General features: G+C 36.3%; 1 protein-coding gene, 1 long non-coding RNA gene and 1 other non-coding gene across 3 annotated transcripts; 1 reads left to right on the forward strand and 2 right to left on the reverse strand.

The window, feature by feature from the left end:
- The first annotated feature begins 3,074 nt into the window (after positions 1–3,074).
- LOC120262667 lies at positions 3,075–3,181 on the forward strand. Its single transcript, XR_005536927.1, has one exon. It is a non-coding gene; the product is annotated as a small nucleolar RNA R71 (small nucleolar RNA).
- Positions 3,182–7,686: 4,505 nt separating this feature from the next.
- LOC120262255 lies at positions 7,687–8,910 on the reverse strand. Its single transcript, XR_005536734.1, has 4 exons — positions 8,859–8,910; positions 8,491–8,745; positions 8,312–8,394; positions 7,687–7,753 (listed from the first exon to the last, which is right to left on the reverse strand). It is a non-coding gene; the product is annotated as an uncharacterized LOC120262255 (long non-coding RNA).
- Positions 8,911–12,522: 3,612 nt separating this feature from the next.
- Positions 12,523–17,311, reverse strand: LOC120260456 (NADH-cytochrome b5 reductase-like protein). The gene is made up of 13 exons (XM_039267936.1): positions 17,004–17,311; positions 16,493–16,541; positions 16,334–16,409; positions 15,763–15,822; positions 15,493–15,543; positions 14,878–14,932; positions 14,538–14,608; positions 14,403–14,454; positions 13,872–13,949; positions 13,362–13,451; positions 13,167–13,280; positions 12,844–12,912; positions 12,523–12,738 (listed from the first exon to the last, which is right to left on the reverse strand). The coding sequence occupies exons 1-13, from the start codon at positions 17,157–17,159 to the stop codon at positions 12,682–12,684; spliced, it is 978 nt and encodes a 325-aa protein (XP_039123870.1). The 5' UTR covers positions 17,160–17,311; the 3' UTR covers positions 12,523–12,681.
- Positions 17,312–21,481: the final 4,170 nt, after the last annotated feature.

The following is a 21,481-nucleotide window of genomic DNA, read 5'->3' on the forward strand; positions in this document are numbered from 1 at the left end:
CACAAGAAAAATGTCCAAACAAAGATTTATATAGGTAGGTACACTGCCTTGTATTTCAATTTTTAGGACATGTACCTCCTATGTATAGTGAAAGGCTCTCCAACCTGAGAGTTACACAAGCAAAAACAAGCCGTGTATCTTGAGTTGGGACCATATACATTAGTTTCTATTCTAGAATCCTCCAAACTGAGAACTACACAGTCATAAAGATGCCTGTGTAACTTCAACTGAGGCTGTGTACAAATCGTCTTCCTCTCTAAGACGAAGGGTTACATGAGCGAGAACACGCCGGTGTAAATCCTTAGGTGCCTGTGTTCTAAAAACCCTAAGTCCAATCACAGCATTTTCTAGGTGAAAACTATAAATTTAAGTTCCAAACTATTCTATGGATCATGCAAAACAGTTATACCAAAAGAACGGAACTAAAAACCGTAGAAAATGCGAGAATAATTCATGAAAACTCACCGATAGAAAAGAAGTGAATTAGGATTTGAGAGGAGGTAAAGGGAGTAAGCCGCAATATAACAATCGCCAAAGTATGCAAAAAGGTCCGCTAATGAGTGAGGAATGAGTGTGGAAGAAAATGGAGGAGGTCTCAGGAGTAATAGCATAGTGTGCGTGTAGATGAAACACACGCAAATTATATGGAGAAGAATATGAAAGGAGAGCCCCTTCTCTTCTCAAAGTACACGAGTAAAAGAACACAGCATTGTATCTCGCCCTGTGTCTATGTACTTCCTCTTGAGATAGAGCAACAAGGTATTCACTCAGTTTGAGAGTTACATAACCATGTATTTCTTCACCTACCTATGTATTTCTCTGTTTATAGAACAAGTGAATGTGATGCTCATCCAAATATATACATGGCCCTGTATCTCCATCCATGCCCATGTAAATCTTTGTTTTGTAAAATCTATGTAATCAAAATGAAACTAGAGGGTTATACGGCCAAATACACGGCGTTTGTACTACTCGTGTACTATTCCCATACTGCAATAGTCCTGTTTCCATAACTCAATTCGATCTAAATTTTCTCAAATATCAAAGCACAACTCATATAAGGCATTTTGGACAACTTTCTATAATGAACAAGGACCTAATTGAATGCAAGTTGCCACAAGAAACAACTCAAATCACGATTTATTCAAAACTCACGAAAATAATTAAACTATGAAAACTAAAGCAAGAAACTTGGATTGCCTCACAAGAACTGTTTGTTTTAAGTCACTAGCTTGATGCACCTGCAAAATTCAAGGAGTCTCATGAAGATAGAGCACTTCCTTGCTTTTGTGACCAATTTCATAAACCAAATGAGCAACATATTCAAAAATTGAAAAGATCTCATTGGGAAAATAGTTTGGGCAGGAATCAAGTGCGTGTGACTCCTTGGCACCAACTGCACCTGCTTTTAATTTTTGTTGGCTCTTCTTTGTTTCTTTCTGCATTAGAGGCTACGGAAATGGCTTCTTCTCAAAGACCACCATCGCCTCCAAATTCTGAGCCGAGTCTTCTCTTTGCCCAAATAATGTATCCAATGGTCTTTTCTGGAATTTCCTGCACACATTTAGAAATGAAGATGTCAGTAGCATCAATTGAAAAACATGTGTCATCTTCACTAGATGAGTGCCTCATTACCTGGTGAAGCTTGAATACCACTTTTTCATCACCAACTCGCAACACCATTTGACCATCATTCACATTTATTAATGCTTTGGATGTTAATAAATGGGCGGCCCAAAATTAAAGGTATTTCCACATCTTCATCAACATCAAGAATCACGAAATCGGCCGGGAAGATGAACTTGTCCCCTTTACTAACATGTCTTCGACCACACCCTTAGGGTGACAAATTGATCCGTCGGCTAATTGGATCGTCATCTTGGTTGGAGTTGGCTCTCCTAACCCCAATTTTATGATGATCTTGTAAGGCATGACATTGATACTTGCACCCAAATCGGCCAATGCACTATCTTCTATAGAATCACCAATAACACAAGGTCTAGTGAATCTACCTGGATTCTTTAACTTTCTAGGTAATTTGTTATAGAGGATAACCAAGCATTCTTCACTCAAGCCATCGATACATCTCCAAGCTTCCTTTCGTTGGTGAGGAGATCATTCAAAAACTTGGTAAGTTTAGGCATTTGTTCTAATGCCTAAACAAAGGGTTGGTTAATATGCAATTGCTTGAATAATTCCATGAACCTCTTGAATTGATCATCTGTTTCCCATTTCTATAGCTGAGAAGGGTATGTAATCCTTGGTTGATACTCCTTCACAAGAGGTTTCTCTGAAACCTTATTCTTATTCACATCCTCTTCAACTTCAACTTGCTTATCTTTTTAAAGAATTTTGGCCTTGTTTAGCTCTCATTTCGACTTCTCAGCCACTTCTCAAAGTGATTGCCTTAACATGCTTCCTTCGGTTCATCTCCGTGTTACTTGGAAGACTTCCTTGAGGTCTTTCTAATAGCATATGAGCACTTTGACCCATTTGGTTCTCCAAGTTTTGAAATGAAGCTTATTGCTTCCACAAAATAGTCTCAATAGATGTTAGGTGATTATCATGAGACTAGAATTTCAACTAAGTGGATTGCACAAACTTGGTCACCAATTCATTCAATTTAAGCCTCTTCTCGGGAATCCCGATGGCTGATTTGGTCTTTATTGCCCTTAAGCACTCTATGCAAAATTAAGGTGGTTTCTCCAACTGGAATTATAGATATTGCTATACGGATTCCCTTATGGCCAATTTATATCATTCATAAAATCAACTTGCTCATGTTGCCCTAAAGATACACTAAGTAACTTTTGCCATTCTCGGTGCCATCATCCCATCTATCTCCTTAATGACTCAACTTGTGCTGTCAAAGCCATTATTTCAAATACCCCCGCTACTTTCACTGTCTCACCTCTAAAAGTCCATGATAACTATTCATTGCCATGTCATAAAAAAGTTTCCTTACTTCTTCTGGTGTCTTATTCCCTACTACCCCTCTAGCTGCTGCATTAATTGTTTGATAAGCACTCAGAGTTAAACCTTGGTAGAATGTTTGCACTTCCATCCATCCCAACAAACCATGTTGTGGGTAACTCCTCAACAAATCCTTATAGCATTCCCATGCCTCATAAAGTGTCTCGCCGTCTTGTTGGGTTAAGGAGGCAATAACATGTCGAAGCTTAGTGGCCCATCTCGGTGGAAAGTATCTAGTCAAGAACAACTTGGTAAGTTGATCCCAAGTTGTCACGAAGCCCTAGGCAAAGTTTGTAACCATTCCTTAGCTCTTTACTTCAATGAAAAGGGAAAGTCTCTCAATCGAATGGCATCATTGAAGACTCCACTAAGCTTTAACATGGCGTACACTTAGAGGAAGGCGCTAAGATGAGTAGTGGAGTCCTCATCTAGTAATTTATGGAAAGAACATGACTATTGAACCATTTAAATGAAAGCTAGCTAGAACTCAAATGTATTTGTCATTATGGGAGATCGTACTATACTCAATTGGGTGCCCTCAACAATAGGTCTAGCATAATCGGCCAATGTTTTAGGTTGTTCCTCTTATTAGTCCATCTATACTGATTTTGTACTAGCAAACTTATGTACCAACTGTCTCACTCTTCTATACAAGGTTCTCTCAATTTCTAGATCTTACTCGATGAGTTTCAATGTTCTAGATTGGGTCATACACAATCTCTAAAAATGAATCAAGCGAAATCTTATCCGGACTAATACCAATATATTTTTAGGATTAGAAGATATTCAATTCTACCATAGTATTGGGTGCTCTCTCAAGTCGCCTCAATACCTAATCCCATGCTACGGTAGAATTGAATATCTTCTAATCCTACTTTGACACGATTGCATTGAGATCTAGGAAATTCCTAACAGAAATTTGAGCTCTCGCTACATGACTCTACTAGGAAGAATCACAAGTGACCTATCTCTAGTGTGCACTCTTGATTCCCTTCCTCTATGGGTGATCTCACGCGATAAATCTCTCGATCTCAATCACCCAATCAAACTGAAATAGCCACTCTCATTACACTACATTAACAATATAAAGACATAGATGAGCCTAAAAAGGCGAAGAAAATCTTTATTAAAAACAATATCAAGATAAAATCATCCCAAGCTACATCAAATTAGAACACCCAAGGAAGTTACCCCTTCATGGGTTTCATGTTCATCTCAAAACAATAGATATAGAGCCCTAAAATACTATTCATGAAAAAAAAACCACCTCTCAATGTTTTTAAAGCAGGAATCAATGTGAGCCGATATTGTTGCCTTGGATTGTTACTCTGGCGACTCCTTTGAACTCCCTCTTTTTCCTTTGATTGGCCTTGAAACCCTAGCCAACGTCCAATCATCCTTTTCCCAAAATCTTACCCTCACATAATTTTTTCAGCTTTCTATTCATACCCCTAGGAATCAGATAAATACACAGGCAAGTACACAGGGGTGTACTTTGCCCATGTAGATCTCTGGACAGCTCGAAACCAAGATTCATGGGGTACATGACTGAGTATACAAGACCATGTATCTCTTCGTCTGTTTGTGTATATCTTTGGATGGTTAGATTCCTTAATGTATACTGGCATATACATCATATAAACGGTCATGTTCTTCTCAGGAGGACTTAAGTTTGGGGAGTGCACAGTCATGTACATGGTCATATTTATGAACCGTGTATTTCTCCGAATGCTCAACTTGCCGATGCTTTGAAAATACACAGGCAAGTACACGGGCCTGTACCTTTCCGGTGTATTTCTCTGAAAGTTGTTTTTGGTCTCTTTTACTCCTGATTTCATACTTTGGTTTGATTTGTGCTTCTTTTGCCCTAAAAGTATAAATAACTAAGTACCAAATCATCCATAGAAACACTCTTAAAGACCACTTAAGTGAAAAAGATAATCAATAAGATATATATGATGTAGCACTTATCATGGACTCCTACATTTGACTTCTTGCACAATCTCAATGTGGGTCCTTAATTGCTCTATCCTTTATGTTGTTTAGATAAGAGAATGGCTCATTATATCTTTTGGCAACGTAGATCTAGTAGATAGTGCTTTTGGTAGAGTCTTTGACTAGCTTTAATTTACAAACTGCTACTAATTTTCCTGAGGGATCATGGCTTGTTTATAATTGGTCTGCTGGAGGAGATAATAGTTTTGTTAAAGCCCTGTTGGGTACCTGTGCATGGGTAATTTGGAAAATAAGATGTGACTTGATTTTTGGAAGGAGAAAAATTGTTCCTTGCCAAATTGTTGTCAGTTTTTTTGTAATATATCCAAGATTATTCATGGAGATCAAGAGCCACCACTACACTAGAAAAGGGTTTTAGAGGCGGTTTTCAAACCCTATAGAGGCGGTTTTAACCACCTCCATAGCTTTAGTGATGGTTTTTTAACCCGTCTCTAAACCGCCTCGTATAAAGCCGGCTCTACACATTAGAGCCGGTTTATATCAACTGTTGGGGTAAGCATTCGCTATAGAAGCAGTTTCTAACTCTACTTTTAGAGGCGGTTATAACCGCCTCTAAAAATTGTATGTAGTAGTTCATGCTTTTAGAGGCGGTTATAACCGCCTCTACCATATAATAATTTTTTTAATTCTTTTCATGCTTTTAGAGGCGGTTATAACCACCTCTACCATATACAATGGTTAGAGGCAGTTATAACCGCCTCCAATGCTAATAATTTTTAAACTCCTCTCCATGCTTTTAGAGGCGGTTATAACCGCCTCTAATACTTATATTTTAAAAAAAACTATTTCTAGAGGGGTTTATAACCGCCTCAAAAAAACTGTTGTTTTTTAAAAACCTTATTATAATTTTTAGATGAGATTATAACCACCTCAAAACTTGCTCATTAGCTTTGAATATAATGTATTCCTATAATGAATATAAACAAAATCTTTTGGAGCACAAATCTACAAGACAAATCGTATAAGTATCCTAAATTCAATTTCATTGATTTTTTTTCCAAATCATTAGTGTCTCAATTACAATGTATTTTGCTTAATTACACAAGGTAAAAGATATTACACCATTTTATCTACGTCTATTACAATGTAATTTTTGCTTAGTTACATAAAATATAGAGTGTCTTGTAGCCTCCTAATCTTCAAGCTTCTTCATACAACCTAAGCTCCAGTCTATCTCATAAAGGTTATAGATAATCAGTCCTTTAAAAGACAACACACTTTAGATTTTCGGTTTGGGAAAAAGAAAACAGCTTGCGAAACACCAAGTAAAAATACACATCTAAAAAGAACAAAAACAAGAGCAAATAGAGATAAGAAATAAATGATCATGAGAGTGCATGCATGTTGAAGAAACTAAGTAATTTTTTTTAAGAAGAAAGCTAAAGATTTATGATGATAATCAGTACCTGTCCATGATGGAGTGAATGCATGTAAACTTTGTGATGAAGTTGTTGATGAGTGATTGAAGCTGGTACCTGGCACAAATAAGCTCACATAATAAAAACAGGGCTCAAAACACTGGTTGATTATAACAAATACAGCATGTACAAATTAATATTAAGAAAATAAAGGCTCATCAAAATACCATGGCAAACATATGGTCCATTTGCAGTAAGAATAACAAATAAAAAAATAACACACAAATATTTGAGAGACCAGAGGAAGGCAAAAGTAATATAAATTTGCATAATATGCTAGAACCTGAAGTTCAACTAAAGACATTGATAGATTTAACTATACACGAGTCATAAATAACAACAATACTTTAAGAACAAAATACACATATAATATATATATATATATAATAGTGACCCACTCTTAACCTCTGAAAATATTTGGACTAATCCATGCATTATTGTGCTAAATCCATGAAGAACACAGCACAAATTCTTATGAGAACCATTTTAGAATCTATCATTTGATCACCTCATTACAACATGGATCAAATTAAATATTTTCAAAAACTAAAAGATAACAACATATATTAAAGAAATAGTATGCCAAAACATTACTGTTGTAAAGCAGATTGAACTTCCTGCTTCTTGATGCTCCCACCCAAGCCACTAGCAAGCTCCAAAGTTCCAAATTTTGACATCCCATCCCAATTCCTAAAATAAATATATCACTGTTTAACACCCATAAAACACCCATAAAAACAACATAAAAAAATCTCATTGTTTTCTCAAATTTGATCTAATGAAACAAAGAAAATCCACATGAAAACACAACAAAAACACGAACTTATTGGTCTTAATCAGTATTAAAAACCAAAAAGAAAGCCATGATTAAATAGAGAATAAAATTTAACCAGACAAGCTGATTGTGTCCATGTTCGGGAAGTCACTTTAAAGATAATCCAAGACATTCTGTACTCCCTCAGAGACCATCATGCTCATCCCCATGGCGTCTCTAGTGCTGCAGCTGAATCTCATGTAGAGGTTTCGCCCTGCCAACGAGCAATGGATCCCTTGAAGCCTTGCAAACCTGCTTGAACTGTCGGAATTGGAGTTGGACAAAAAGAAATTTCTTTAAAAGAACAGAAAATTGATTAATAACATGAGTTAGATAAGAGAAAATGATAAATTTCTTTGTTTTCATGGAATGGCAACAAAACATGAATGATTCCTGAAAAAACAATTCAGAAGTTTTGCTTGAAAAACATTGCACACAAAAAGCTCAGCCAAAAAAACAAAAGAGAGAAGCAGTAGGTATCTCCGAGCTCACCAAGCTTTTCTCCTCACCCGCTGGAAGTGCTAGCCTTGCACTATATGAATGAAGCATGATTGCATTAGTAGTTCATTTATGCATCTAGAGTCATTGATCTGGCATGCATGCATCAGTTCAAATAAAAAATATGAAATCCAACTTTGCATGCTTATGCTATCAATCACTCATATTAGGTGCAAAGCAAGTGGATTTTCCATATCAAGCAAGAAGGATTAGGGTGGTTTCACATTAATGATCTGCTGGATAAAACTAGATGCTAAGCTTGATCCCTATTACAAATTTACAAATTCCTGTGGAATGAGGATGCTTCTGAAGTCAGTTTAGCACCAATTCCCCAAAAGTAGAAAGGCTGAGCTTTCACTTACTGGATAATGAGTTTCCTATTTGCATAGTTAGGTCTGTCTTGAACCTTGTTAAACTAACAACAATTTATTTTTCAATGCTTAAGCTGGCCATTTTCTCCATTTCTAACTTATCACACATGTGTTAGGGCTCTTTATTTTTTCCAGGGATAAAGATAATCCACATACTTACTGAAAGTATTTAACATATATAGCATGCCACCTTGACATGCCTATAAATATCTGCAGCATACCTAGCAAAGGCACTTGCAAAGTGCTTGCATTCTCCTCTCATTGGACATGAATTGCAGTTTGGCTTGCTTTTTGTACAGAAGACCTGCTTGAAATTCAGTAGTCCACAAAGCACCATGAACTGTTAGCCCATAAATTTAAACAGATTGTCTTTTTCCCCCAGTCAAGGGTAACAACTTACCTTCCCAAAGGTAATCATTTGGTAATGTAGCTCATACCTGTGTAGTTTCAATATATAGCTAGAGTTATTTTGCCAATCCAATTAATGTTTAGTGAGTAGAAATCAACTGGAGAACTGCTGACTGCATCCAAGTCGGTATATCTATTACAGTCATTGAATTATGCAGCCAAAGTGTCAAGAACTTACAAAGTACGTTGATCAAGTGTACATAAACGAGGCCAAAGATATTTCTGGATAGTCTCCAAGACAGGATACCTTTAGAAACACAGAAAAATGATAAAAAAAAATTATTCATCCCTATCTTGGGTCATAAACTTGGAATATATACAGAGAGCTAACGCCATCTAAATTAATCCAACTATTCTTACAGTTCTAAAAGGTGCAACTGGAGAGACTCAGGCAATGGTTGTAATGGCACCCGACCAAGTCTTACACATATGCGGCCAACATTTGTATCAACCCTAATTAGCAATGTGAGAAAAAGTCAAGATGATATCACTTTCGAAAACAAACTATCAAAACTAGAGAAAAGCAGCCAAAATGCTTACCGGGAAAGCTAAATGGTGAAGTGTCAAAAGGCGAACACATTCAACGCTTTTAAGTCCCAATCCTCGAATGCTTAGGAGGTAGTTCCTACAATCATCCAAATTTCCATTTCTTATTAAATTGTAATTATTAAATTTCTTGCATACACCCACAGCAAGTGTCATAAGGGTTGGCATCTTAGACCTCTTTTTTGTTGTTACTTCTATTTGATCAAATCTAAGGATGCACCCTTTGCCCTGTGATTTCTCCACAGTCATCAACTGTGCTAAATTCGCTATTGTGTACAATTGGAAACGGGGATATGTTCGCACAGAAATAGCCTTGTGATCTTCCTGACCTATCCTCCTCTACTTGTGTATTATAGGGAAAAGTGGGCAATGATATTGAATATCATTAGCAGGCCCCCTCTTTGCCACTTTCATCTCTATTACATTTTCTTTCAAGCAAACTTCGGGATGATGTTTTCACCATCTTGAATTTCAGCATCTTGTAATTTTAATTGCAGGGACATTATCTTTGTCCGGTGTGCAACTTAATTCCTCACTCTCTTTGACAACATCTTCTGAACTTTCCACGATTTTTTTCTCCAATACCATTTTGCGACATTTGAGGTTGTTTTTTTCCGGTAATTCAATGTACTCTTCCGAAAGATTTTATTTAAGGAGCAGCTTTTAAATCATATGCCGCTCCTGCTGGTGTGTTCTCTACCACCGCTTTGAAACCAGGGTCGCACAGTTGATTCGGAATTAGTTTTAATGCATGTTGACTCCTGTCCTTGAGATTTTCCCTGGTTTATCACCGAAACAATGCAACTTGTTTGAGTTTGACCCTCCAAATTAAAATTCAGACACCTCCTGGCTGATCTAGTTATGTGAGGCTCCTTTGAATCATTGGAAATACAAAGATTCCCTGTTCCACTTGCCTCTGTTGGAATTTCTGAACCATCTGAGCATTTCTTCTTGTGAACATATTTCCTCTTAGCTTGTCCCAGCCCTTCATTTTTTTTTGGAGTTTTGGCAGTCAAATTCATATTGTGCTGACCAATTTTTTCACTTGCCATATCTGATGAAAAATCTTCATCATTCTGCAATATCTTTTTGCGCACATATTAAACATCAATTATAAAAAAAAAGGGCTAGGCTAACACAGAGAAATCAAAAAAAGGGCAATGCAAAGAGTAGATAAAACATGAATTGGAATGAAAACACCAAATATTAAACTGAATTACTACAAAATTACCAGAAGAAAACAATCTAAAATCCAAAACAGCAGTAATAACACAATTCATCAAAAGATCAAGGAAAGACAAATCAGAAGCCTGGTTTTGAGTAGGAAAGAAATAAAAAAAGATTTTCTCGGAGGAATTGAGACAAACACCTGGGGAACACTACAGAGAGTCTCAAAATTCTTTGCCACCAACACTGCGGCCCTCATTGCAGACGCGAACCTCACCACCGATGCACGCGTCATCCCATCTCTCAAGACGACGCTGGCCGCCCCTCCCCACTCGCTAATAGCCTTGCACCCGCGATTAGTACTCGCCACCAAGCACCCCCTCAGTCATCGCCATCGGCACATAGTACTTCATCCCATCAAGCAAGAATGGCCCGGCGATCCCCACCGACAGTGTCACGAACCCTATCGGCATCTCGCAACACTGCCCTAGAATGGATTCATAATCAAACCCTAATTGCAAAGGGGCAGAGATGTTATTCGGCGATGTGCATCCATACCTGGCTTTTGATTATGCAGCTCCGGCGATGGATAGCGTCATTCCAGTGCAAGCAAACATCGTTGGTGGAGCTTCCGGTGGTGTGCCGCTACTTCTCACGAAGAGGGTTTCAAGGGAGAGCAAAAGAGAGTGCGCCAGAGAAGATGGTGTTTCACGGGGAGAGTGGGAGAGAGATTTTTAATGTTCTTTATTGTTTTAAAATCTAAAGGGGTTTGTTTTAAACCGGCTCTACAAAATGGAGAAAATTTTTTGAGCTCCAAATATGGAGCCGGTTTTAAAAAACCCTTCTACTTATCCGCTTGTATAAATTGAAAATGGCGTAGTGCACTATCAAGGAGTTTCTTACTATCTCAATCTATAACTATAGCATTACGTTGTTCTGTAATGCCTCTTGAAGTAACACCCTAGATCCTTGTGGTCTTGGGTTTGTGGTTATTGTTAACAATCATACTATTCTTTTGGCAGGTGTAATGATGGAATTTTTTTAGACTAGGTTTCAAGCGGAGTTGGTAGCATTAGAATTGCTCTTAATGCTTGTAAGAATAGGAAACTCAAGCTGGATCGGATCTTATGTGATTGCCTTGGACTTGTAAAATTATGAACCATGGGAAGCCTTGTATTAGTTGGCAATTTGAAGAGGTGATAGGCAGAATTCAACAACTTATTCATAGCAACACCAATGTAGTCTTAGAGTATGTTCCATGTGAACTTAATGGAGTATGTGATGCTCTTGCGAACCATGCTTGCCTCAATCATGGTGTTTTTTTGTTCCATCAAGGGTGTGATCTTCCCAGATGATCGTTGAGACCAGCATCCAAGTTTTTGATTTTTTTTTTTAAACTTAAAAAAAAAAAAACTTTTCAGGTAGTATTTGACTAGTTTATACGCTTGAGTCTCACAACTTAAATCTTATTGTAGTAGGTGATGAAATGATCCCTCACCTTTGGTTTTGAATATGCCTTTTGAGTATATTATAAATTATGATGACTTTTAGTTGGGAGATATATATATATATATATATTGACGAGTGTGATAAGCCCATGTATTGTTAGGGCCGTGAGCACAGGAAGTAATACGAGTATGGCCATGCACCCTTTGAGTTCAATGTATTTCAAATCCAAGCAATAATTGTCTCACAGTCTATGCCTTTTGCAATGGGGCCAGTGCCACTAGACCAAAAATTTTTTAGTTTAGTTAAAATATTGTAAATAGGCGGAGATGCGCTTATGATTATGTTATTAAAGAAAGACTAAAGTTTACAGATTAACTGTATATATATATATATATTTTTTTAACTTCAAAAAAACTACATTTCCTCTTTGGGCAGTAAAAATAAGGAAGTTTTAATGAAAGCATCTTTTCACTTTTACTTTAAATCAAGCTTTCAAAAGTTCTGTACAATTTCTTTTTAAGTATTTCCCACTATTGCTGATCACCTTACTTAATTGGACGAATATGTCAACATAAATAAATAAATAAATATGTATAAGTTGGTAAAAATATAAAGGCCCCCCAACACCACACCACATGTTTTTTTCATTTTTTCATTAAGGAATAATTTATTTGAACCATAAAGGCAGTTTTTCACAAAATAAAATTTGAAAGAACATGGTTGGAATATTTCAAAGAGACAAACATTTTAAGGAGTTCAATGAAATTACGAAAAAGTTAACCCAAAACCGAAAAATTTAAGAGAGGTAAGTGTAAGCCAAGACCTATGATTAATTTATTATGCTATAGAATCAATACAATAATTATTAAAAAGTTTCTGAATTTTATTGAGAAGCAAATATGACATTGTTTTCACATTAAGATTTAGCAGAAGTATTGTTTATTCAGCCTGTAAACCTAAAAATCAAACTCACAGAAAGCAAGCGTGGGATTTCCATTCCTTGTGTTTCATAAGCCCCTCATTAAAATTTGTACACCATCTCTTCTGTGTAACCAAGTTGCTTGAGAAGGCCAGAGAGCTGCAAACATATACACCAAGATTAAACATGATGCTTCTTGTTTTTTATGTTTTTTTATCTTCGGATAAGCGTGTTGTTGGGCTAGAGTAATGTTAGTTTTTATACCTCGCCTTGTGACCGATCTTTTGCCTTGTCTCCTGATATGTGCTTCATCATTCCCGGCGGGCCACAGACCTGTGGAAATACCAAGCTTGTCATAAATGGTCACTAATTTATGCGGCTTGAGATGAGAATTGGACAATGGTCCACTAGTAATATTGCAAAATTTATCATGCCAAAAGATTCCAAGAAGGCTATGTTGATTGAGAAAAATGCAGGTATAGCATATACAAAAAGTTTATATGCGATCAAGTTTAGAGAAAATGGCACTATTGATTGAACTGGTTCTGAAAAGTTTTCCGGAAAAAAGTGTTTGGGTACCAACGTACGAGTATCAGTGTGTCTTCTGCTGGACCAGGCAAGCCTTTCGCTATCATGTCTTTTGAAACAAAACCAGTACCACCTCTCCAATTCTTTGATGGGTTATCAACAGTGTAATAAACCTGCAATTTTTACCAGCAAAAGAAAAAGGAATTTTAGCAAACAAAACACCTTCAAGAGGCTGATGAATAGATAATGCGAACCTTTAGATTTGGATAGATACTTGAGAGTCTATCAAGCTCTGCTTTAAGCAATATATCATCAGGTGATACATTGGCATAAACTAGTGACACCTAAAAAGATGGCAAATTCATCATAAGCAGTAATAGCGCCAACATAAACTTGTTTCATTGAAGAAAATTATGATACAATGGGAACAAAAATTCTCAACAACATAGCACAAGTAACAAGGGAACAAATGTAAAAGGAAAATGTTGCTTCTAGCTTTATTGAATAAATTGATGTTTTCAAATTTTACAAAGATGTATTAGTGTATATGAGACTCGGAAACATAGACAAGCTGAGAGCCACAGAGTGAACTACATTATTTCATTTATCCTTTTAATAGAAATTTAGAAGCAATCAAACAATGGAACAATAGATTTGCTACTCACAGTGTGTTGTATACAAAAAAGAGATCAATGTAAAGAGTATTAGCACACTCTAAGACAAGTTGGAGTTTTGTATCTCAAAAATGTAAAGGCAAAGGGAACCTGAGTGTTGTCATCAGGGTTCTTCAGAATAGACTTGATGACTTGGAGCATTGGTGTGATACCTGTCCCTCCAGCAATCTGAGAAATTGTGGGCATAATAAGCATTTATCTGCATAAGCAATGCCTTTCAAGATGATTTAAGGATTTTAGAGCATTACAAACAAATTGAAAGAACTCCAGTCATGTCTGTCAGAGAAATAGTCCTGAGGTAAATATGGATAATACAAGAACTACTCTTACAACTACGTTGTCGTAACTTTTGCAATTTCTAGGTGACCACAAACACTTGGAGATAAAAATCATTAAAAACTGAATGCTCAAGACCTCCTATTTTGATGGCAGTGCTTCATGATGAATGTATCAAGCAATAGGTTGTACACAAACTTGGAGGAGAGGAGGCAAACAATTGCTCCCAAAATTTTCAACCCAAAGTAACACCCACAATTTTTTGGGAAGGTCAAAAGAATCAGACATCAAAAATAAAATTTTTCACCAGTTGATGCATAAAATCAATTGATATTAATTTCTCACCATGCCAAATTTCTTTTTCATATTTGGGGCATATCTGAGCTTTTCAATTGGCCTGATAGAGCAAAAAAATAAAGACACGAGTGGGTAAGGTAAATAACTGTATAACAATGGCAGTTCTTTAATAAAATAATGTACCCCTTGACTTCCAAAACATCACCAGGCTTTAAACTTGCCAGATGCTGGCTCATTTTTCCTTCAGGATAAATCTACATAAAGAAGAACATTTAGCAGGAAAAAGTATGCAACACCATGTGAAATACCATGAATGTATATATACATATATGGAAAATCTGTAGCATGAAAGAATTGTTTGGAAGCATTATTTTGAAGATCCACAGAAAAAGATAAGTAGCCCTTCCTGAATGAATATAACAAGATTCCACTCATCTTTGAAAGAAGAAAATAAAGGAAACATAATTGAATATGAAGGTGGAATTAAGCAAAAGACAATATAACATCAAAAAATCATTCATACCTTGATTAACAAATCAAAATAACCTTTTGAATCAGGGTCTGATATTGGAGTGTATCTGAAACATAAAACAACTGATAAAGTCTTTTTTGACTTAATATAATATCTATCAAGAATAGGGTTTTGCCTTGGGATTATATGATTCGTTTAAGGGATTATTTCAAGATGGAAGAATGCTTCAACATGGACAAACAAGGTTTAGATTCAAAATCATATGGAATCCAAAACCGAATGCATCATCAGATATATAGAACAGCCTAAAACTACTAAATCCAATAAAACAGAATATGTTACCACATCACAACAAAAACAAAAGTTAAGGCAAGGAATTAATTTTTTTGTGACTTAAGATTCAACAAGATCACTAAAATACCACTAATTAATAAGAATTATAATGCCTGAAAAAGAATAAATTAGCTTTTACTGAAAAATGTATTGATTAATCCACAGAAAAAGTATGTGGCAAAGAAACTATAATAGCTATGCATATTGCAATGTTTCAGTCAACTTCAATACAAATTTTCCAAACATAAGCAATATGTGACAAGTTTACGTGTGGTCAACCTGAGTATTGTACATTTATATTATAAAATTTTGACCTATGCTGCAGACACTTACGGGCGAATGACGTATTTCCTTCTTCCTTCAGATTCCTCTCCAATAGGAGCCCTGCAAAACGGGGCTCTAGAATTAGTTGAATAGGTAGAAGTAACATGATGAAAAATATCTTGGAGATCCACTTCAGATATGATGAATCATATTAAGATATAATACAACCTTTTCTCCAATGACACTAACCACCCCTCCCCTCACTTGGTTTCATAATGGCCATTAACATCAACTGAAGCCTCTTGTCTGGAAAATAGAACTAGATGAGAAGAAAAATACCTCGTAATAAGGCATGAAGCAACGTCAAGTCCTAACTTTGCTGCAGGATCAAATGAGAACCTGTCAATTTCAAAATAATTTTCAAAGTACATCCATGGCAGGAAACCAAACATGATCCAAAAATTGCCGACAAGCTAATGAAAAGCATGTACTTAGCATAATATACACCCTTTATTAAATGCAGAACATAGCATAAGCCCTAAGTACATGCAGGTCACCATACTCACTTCCACATGAATTCTATCAAAAAGCTTAGGACAGCATATCTCAAGCATGCGTGATAGGAAGCAGTAGTGAGTACATTGCAATGAAACCAAGATCAATATACATATATAAGTTGTTGCCAAAGACAAAATCTTTGCATTCCGCAGAAACAACAATGAGGCTGTTGTTCTTGGAATCCCTGAAAGGAGATTATGCAGATAAAATTCCCTCAAAAATCATCAAATGTAATAGCAAAACTCACAATCTATAATGAGAAGGTATAAGAAACAGATAAATGATACTGTCAGTAGAAAACTTATAGACAGACATCTATCTACTCGTACACATGAGGAAAAAAAATGTATACCTGAACAATTTAGTGTTATGGCTGACTCTTGCAGTATCTTGTAGCTTAAACTCCAACCATTTTTCAGGATCAAGAGCTGTTAGTGAATTACAGGATCAGATAACCTATTATGTTCCACAATGAACGCAAAGTTCTTTAACATGAGGTGAAAATATTTACCGACTCTTTCATCAGGAAATCCTTTTTCAATTTGTTGCTCCATCTGAGCCTATCAAAATCAAAACAATAATAGTGTAAAAGACGCACGTTTCAAGAGTAAAACATTTAAATTTACCTTGGAATGAAGGTTCTGGCACTGCAAACATTACTTACGCATGAAAATTTCAATCTAACAAACCCATCTATTTGCAAAACAAATTATATCCACATCCATTTAATGTCAAAATTAAATCCTTAAAAAACTACCAAACACCACCAACCTAGAGGGCACCAATACCAAACAACTCAAACACCATCAAAATTCCAAAATTTCACAAACTAAACATGCACATAAAATTCAATGACCATCAAAAAAGTATACACCAGATTCGATGCTAAACAAGATCAATAGAAAATAACATCTCAAGTAGCCTAGAAATGGATAACAAACATCAAGATGACAAATTCAAAATAAACAAGCATACTATCATCACTAAAAGACAACACAGATCAAAGCAGTGATGAAGATTACTATTGTGGGAGAAGATATGCAGCAATAGAGAGCGATTCCACCGGAAATGGCGGCAGTCGCACCGAGAGGTAACCGCCGCCCATGATTCCAACTGGTATGCTGCCCTCCAAGACCAAGAGGCGCAGCTCGAGCGAGCCTCCTGAGAAGCAGCGCCATTGAAAACCAAGAGAGATGTAGAGAACTGAGAAGAAAGAGAAGGTTGGGACCTTCAAAAGAGGTTTTGCAGGGTCCCAAAATGCAGGAAGCTGGTTTGTTTCTAGATCCTGAAATTCAAAATGGTTAAGTTTAACCATTTCAATCCCTGACTGATTCTTCATCCCACTAGAATATTTGTATTAGGACATTATTCCTTGCTTGATCGGTGAAAAGTTACACAAAAAAATTAATTTAAAAAAAAATAAAAATTTATGTTATGTCTGATTTGAAACCTTTAGATTCCGGGTCAATTGGAGCTTGTAGAAAAAAATCAACAGGAACTATGATTTTGTTGATTTTTTCATATTTATTTCGGAAAAATCTTAATCTCTATTTTTGAGGTAGAGGCGACAAACGCCAACTCTCGAGGCGATGCAGGCGGTGGAATTGCCACAACGTCCTCACCCTCTTGAAAATCTGGGGAGCGCGGTCAGGAGAAATCGAACTCGGGTCCCCAAATTGACTTCAATGATCTTAATTTTTTTAAAAAATCTATTTTGAAAGATCTTAATTTGTATTAACATTTTTAAAATCTATTCAACACTTTGTTGCTTTCTTGATCTTAGTGCATTAGACACTCAGAACTTATTGACCATGTTTTCAACCATTCATCATTCGGATACATCAAGTTATCTTCTCATTTCTTTTCAGTTTATTGGTATGGATAATTATTCAATGTGGAGTTGTGTTGCTTACTAAGAAAGATTTCATAGGAGGAACGTGTACTAAAGGATTATTAATGAGGTTACACAATCTTTGGGATAGGTGTACTACAGTAGTACTTTCTTAGATAATAAAATCTGTGTCTTGTGAATTGTTGAATAGGATTTGTTTACTCTTCAAGTGCATATTTTGTGTACAAGGATTTGAAAATTGATTAATGAAAATACTTTAAAACATCAATAAATGAAGCCAATATATTAAATTAATAATTTTACTAAGTATTTAAAATAATAATAGTTTTAAAACTCTTTCGGTTCAGTGAAAATATAAATTAGCAATTTATTAAATACATTAAAAAAATACTATACAAAATTTGTTACATTGAAGTTTTTATATTACTTTTTTTTAAAAATTTTATTTTATTTTTTATAAAATATGCATATAAAACCATTTGTTTCTTCTTTGTCTATTAACTAAATTCAATGTTATCCTTTATTTATTTTTTTTCAAAATACACACGATATTTGGTATAAACAAGTAATTTTTTAAGGTTTCTATTGCTAAAAAAAGACTCTTTGGATAAACATTTGGTAAAGACACAACTATCATATGGATCTTGATTGCCATCAACTAGCACATCATTTACCTTTGAATAATCTCTTTCATTTGTAGGCAGTCGCGGAAGCAACACCAATATTAAGGGTGTGGTCACTTCATTTAAAAAAATATATTAAGTTGAATTTGAGATTATAATAAATAATATTTTAAAAATATAAAATATACATATGATTACAACTACAAAGTTTTGTTGCATTGTGCGGTTTATCATATAATTTTTCAAGATAAAAATGAAGGGATATTTTTTAAATTTTACAGGTAATTACCTATAAGTCCCTCTATAGTTTGCGCATGCCCTAAAAAACCCCATGAAGTTTCCTTATCCCTCAGAGGTCCCTTCTTTTCAATTAAATCCCCATCAAGTCCAGATGTCAGTAACAGAGGTTACTGTGTAGTTAAGTGGCCATGGAAATGACCTCTTTGCCCCTTGTTCAAATCCCAAAATTCGCAGGCTGGGAAATAACTTCTTTGACCCTTTTTCAACTTCCAAAATTTGGAGGCTGGGAAATTATGAAAATACCCTCAAATGGCATTGGGAACATCCAAACGGTTGGATACCACAACGCCGAAAACTACCTAGGTGTCTCTTGGTCTTATTCTTATAGGCCTCATTGCAGTGGAAATCATTCTTTTTCTCCTTCTTCTTTCGCAGATGACTTTCTTCGAGACACGTTGCCAACCAGAGTTCTCTTCGTAATTCAAAACCCAAGCGAAAAGGTAAGGAGAAGTCGTCTGAGTTACTACAGATTGTTATTGTGTGATTTCGTGTGTAACTTTTTGGGTTTCCTGTGCAGAATCCGACTTTCAGCAGTGTTTAGAATGATAATGGTTTTCAGGCTTTCCTGTGTATTATTTGGGTGTTTTGGGTTTTTATGTGTAATATACGTTTTTTTCCTATGTAAAATATCCTCTTTATGTGTATTATTTGATGATTTTGTGTAATTTCCATTGAATATAGAAATGGCTTCCACTCTGATCAATGTTATATGTTACCTGACCCTTGTCGTGGAGATGATAGAGGGATTGAAAGAAGAAATGAACAAGGTGTATTGGCAGATCCTCCAGCAGACCCCTTTTGCGCAACTAATGGACTTGGCGCCTGTGGTCCAAGAAAGGGGGTACTAGATGCGGTGCTCCGTATATATGATGATTGAACCCAACGGTTCAAGATTGGAGACAGCATGCTGTCGTTTAGGCCTGAGGACATTGCAGTCGTTATGGGCATCTTTTGTGTGAGAGACATTGTCTCCTTCAGGCATGAGGGGGACTCATCTGACCTTGAACAAAATGCACATCCGGCATCATGATGGCATCAAGGATAATTTGTTCAAATTTGTTCGAGACAAGTCCGTAATGGAGGAGACTTTCGTGAAGCTGCTCGTCCTGTTCTTCATGACCACCATCTTTTTTCCGAACAACTTCTTGAATGCACCCATTTTCATGCCCAGATATGCCAAAAATCTGGAAACTATCTGCAACTATGCCTTGGCGCATGCATCCACAAGTGGCTAATGGACGATTTTCCAAAAATGGCCTCACGGGTGCAGCTATGCTGTGAAGGGAAGTACCACATCACCAAATAATTGAAAGGGTACACAGTCGCCATTAATGTCTGTCTCTACGAGGTGTTTGGAAGCGTAAAGAAGCAACGCATTGGTCAGACACCCAGTATACTGTGTTATGGGGAGACTACATTCATCAAGGCTGCATCAGTCGGTCCACTTTTAAAATCCCTAGAAGGGAAAGAGGTGAGTTTCTTTTAATCTTGTGTAATGTTCTAGATTTCTGTGTAATTTGTTTTTATTATTGTGTAATATCCTAATTTCCTATGTAATATATTAACATCTTGTAATCTTCTACCCGTTCTGTGTAATATATTATAGTCATGTGTAATATACTAGCTTTCTATGTACTATTATGAAGTTATGTGTAATATCAATGTTTAATGTACTATATTGTTAGGCTGACATCTTATCTCATGCGTCCTTTACAGTTCTCTGGTCTTGTTCCAGCCAATAATGAAGAAATTGCACTAGTTAGCCGTGGAATAGGAGAGGCTAAGAAAACCTCTATGAGGTCATCCTAATTGGGCGATTCCAAAAACGATGGCCCGACCGCCTTCCCTGCCAAGGAGAGCAACAAGGAATAAAGCAAGCACAACAACATAAGAAGAAGAAGAAGAAGAAGAAGATCCAAATAAGAGAAGCCGATAACTTGTCAAAAAATGGGGTGGGGTCTATTCCCTGAAGTCAACCCTAGAAAAAGGTCTCACCGGCAGTCATCGGCCGACAGGCCTAACAGAGCTGCTAATGCTCCGCACGGCGACGATGATGTGCGGAGGTTACTTCAATGCCTACTCACAGAGTTTGATGTGCTACGCACCTGAATAGACGAGTGCAACGCTAGATATGCTCAGACAAGGTTCGCAAGGCTAAACAAAATTGAACCGGAAGCTCTTAAGCTCTACCTAGACACGCGCGTCGACCGCTAACTTTCTTCTTGCCTTCTGCCATACTAGGGTTTTAGTGTTAATGTTAAATAGATAATTTAGGTATATCATTTTTGTGTAAGATACATATTTCTGTGTGACAAAATGCCTTCATGTGTCAAATATGTAGTTATTGTGTAATCTTTTCTATTTTCTGTGTAATATATATCTTCTATGTAATATCAGTATTTTCTGTGTAATCATTCCTATTTCTTGTATAATATATTTAGATCAAGTTTGACCATAGTCTTTCTATTTATGTTGCGCAGCTCTGTCATCTGGAGAGATGACTATGGGTTTATTACTCGTAACTATCTTTTCATCATGCTTAAAAGGGAGGAACAGTTGCCCGACGATGTGGTTGATGCCATGGTCCTAATGCTGCACGAGGAGTTGCTGTTAGATCCCCATACGCACAGGAGGTGTGTCATTATCACTTGGTTATTTCCCATTGCAATGTGGAAGCTATAATACACCGCCGATCCGATACTGTGCATGATGGAGGATGTTATCT

The sequence above is a fragment of the Dioscorea cayenensis genome, chromosome 5, assembly GCF_009730915.1.
Source record: "Dioscorea cayenensis subsp. rotundata cultivar TDr96_F1 chromosome 5, TDr96_F1_v2_PseudoChromosome.rev07_lg8_w22 25.fasta, whole genome shotgun sequence".
Classification (NCBI taxonomy): Eukaryota; Viridiplantae; Streptophyta; class Magnoliopsida; order Dioscoreales; family Dioscoreaceae; genus Dioscorea; species Dioscorea cayenensis.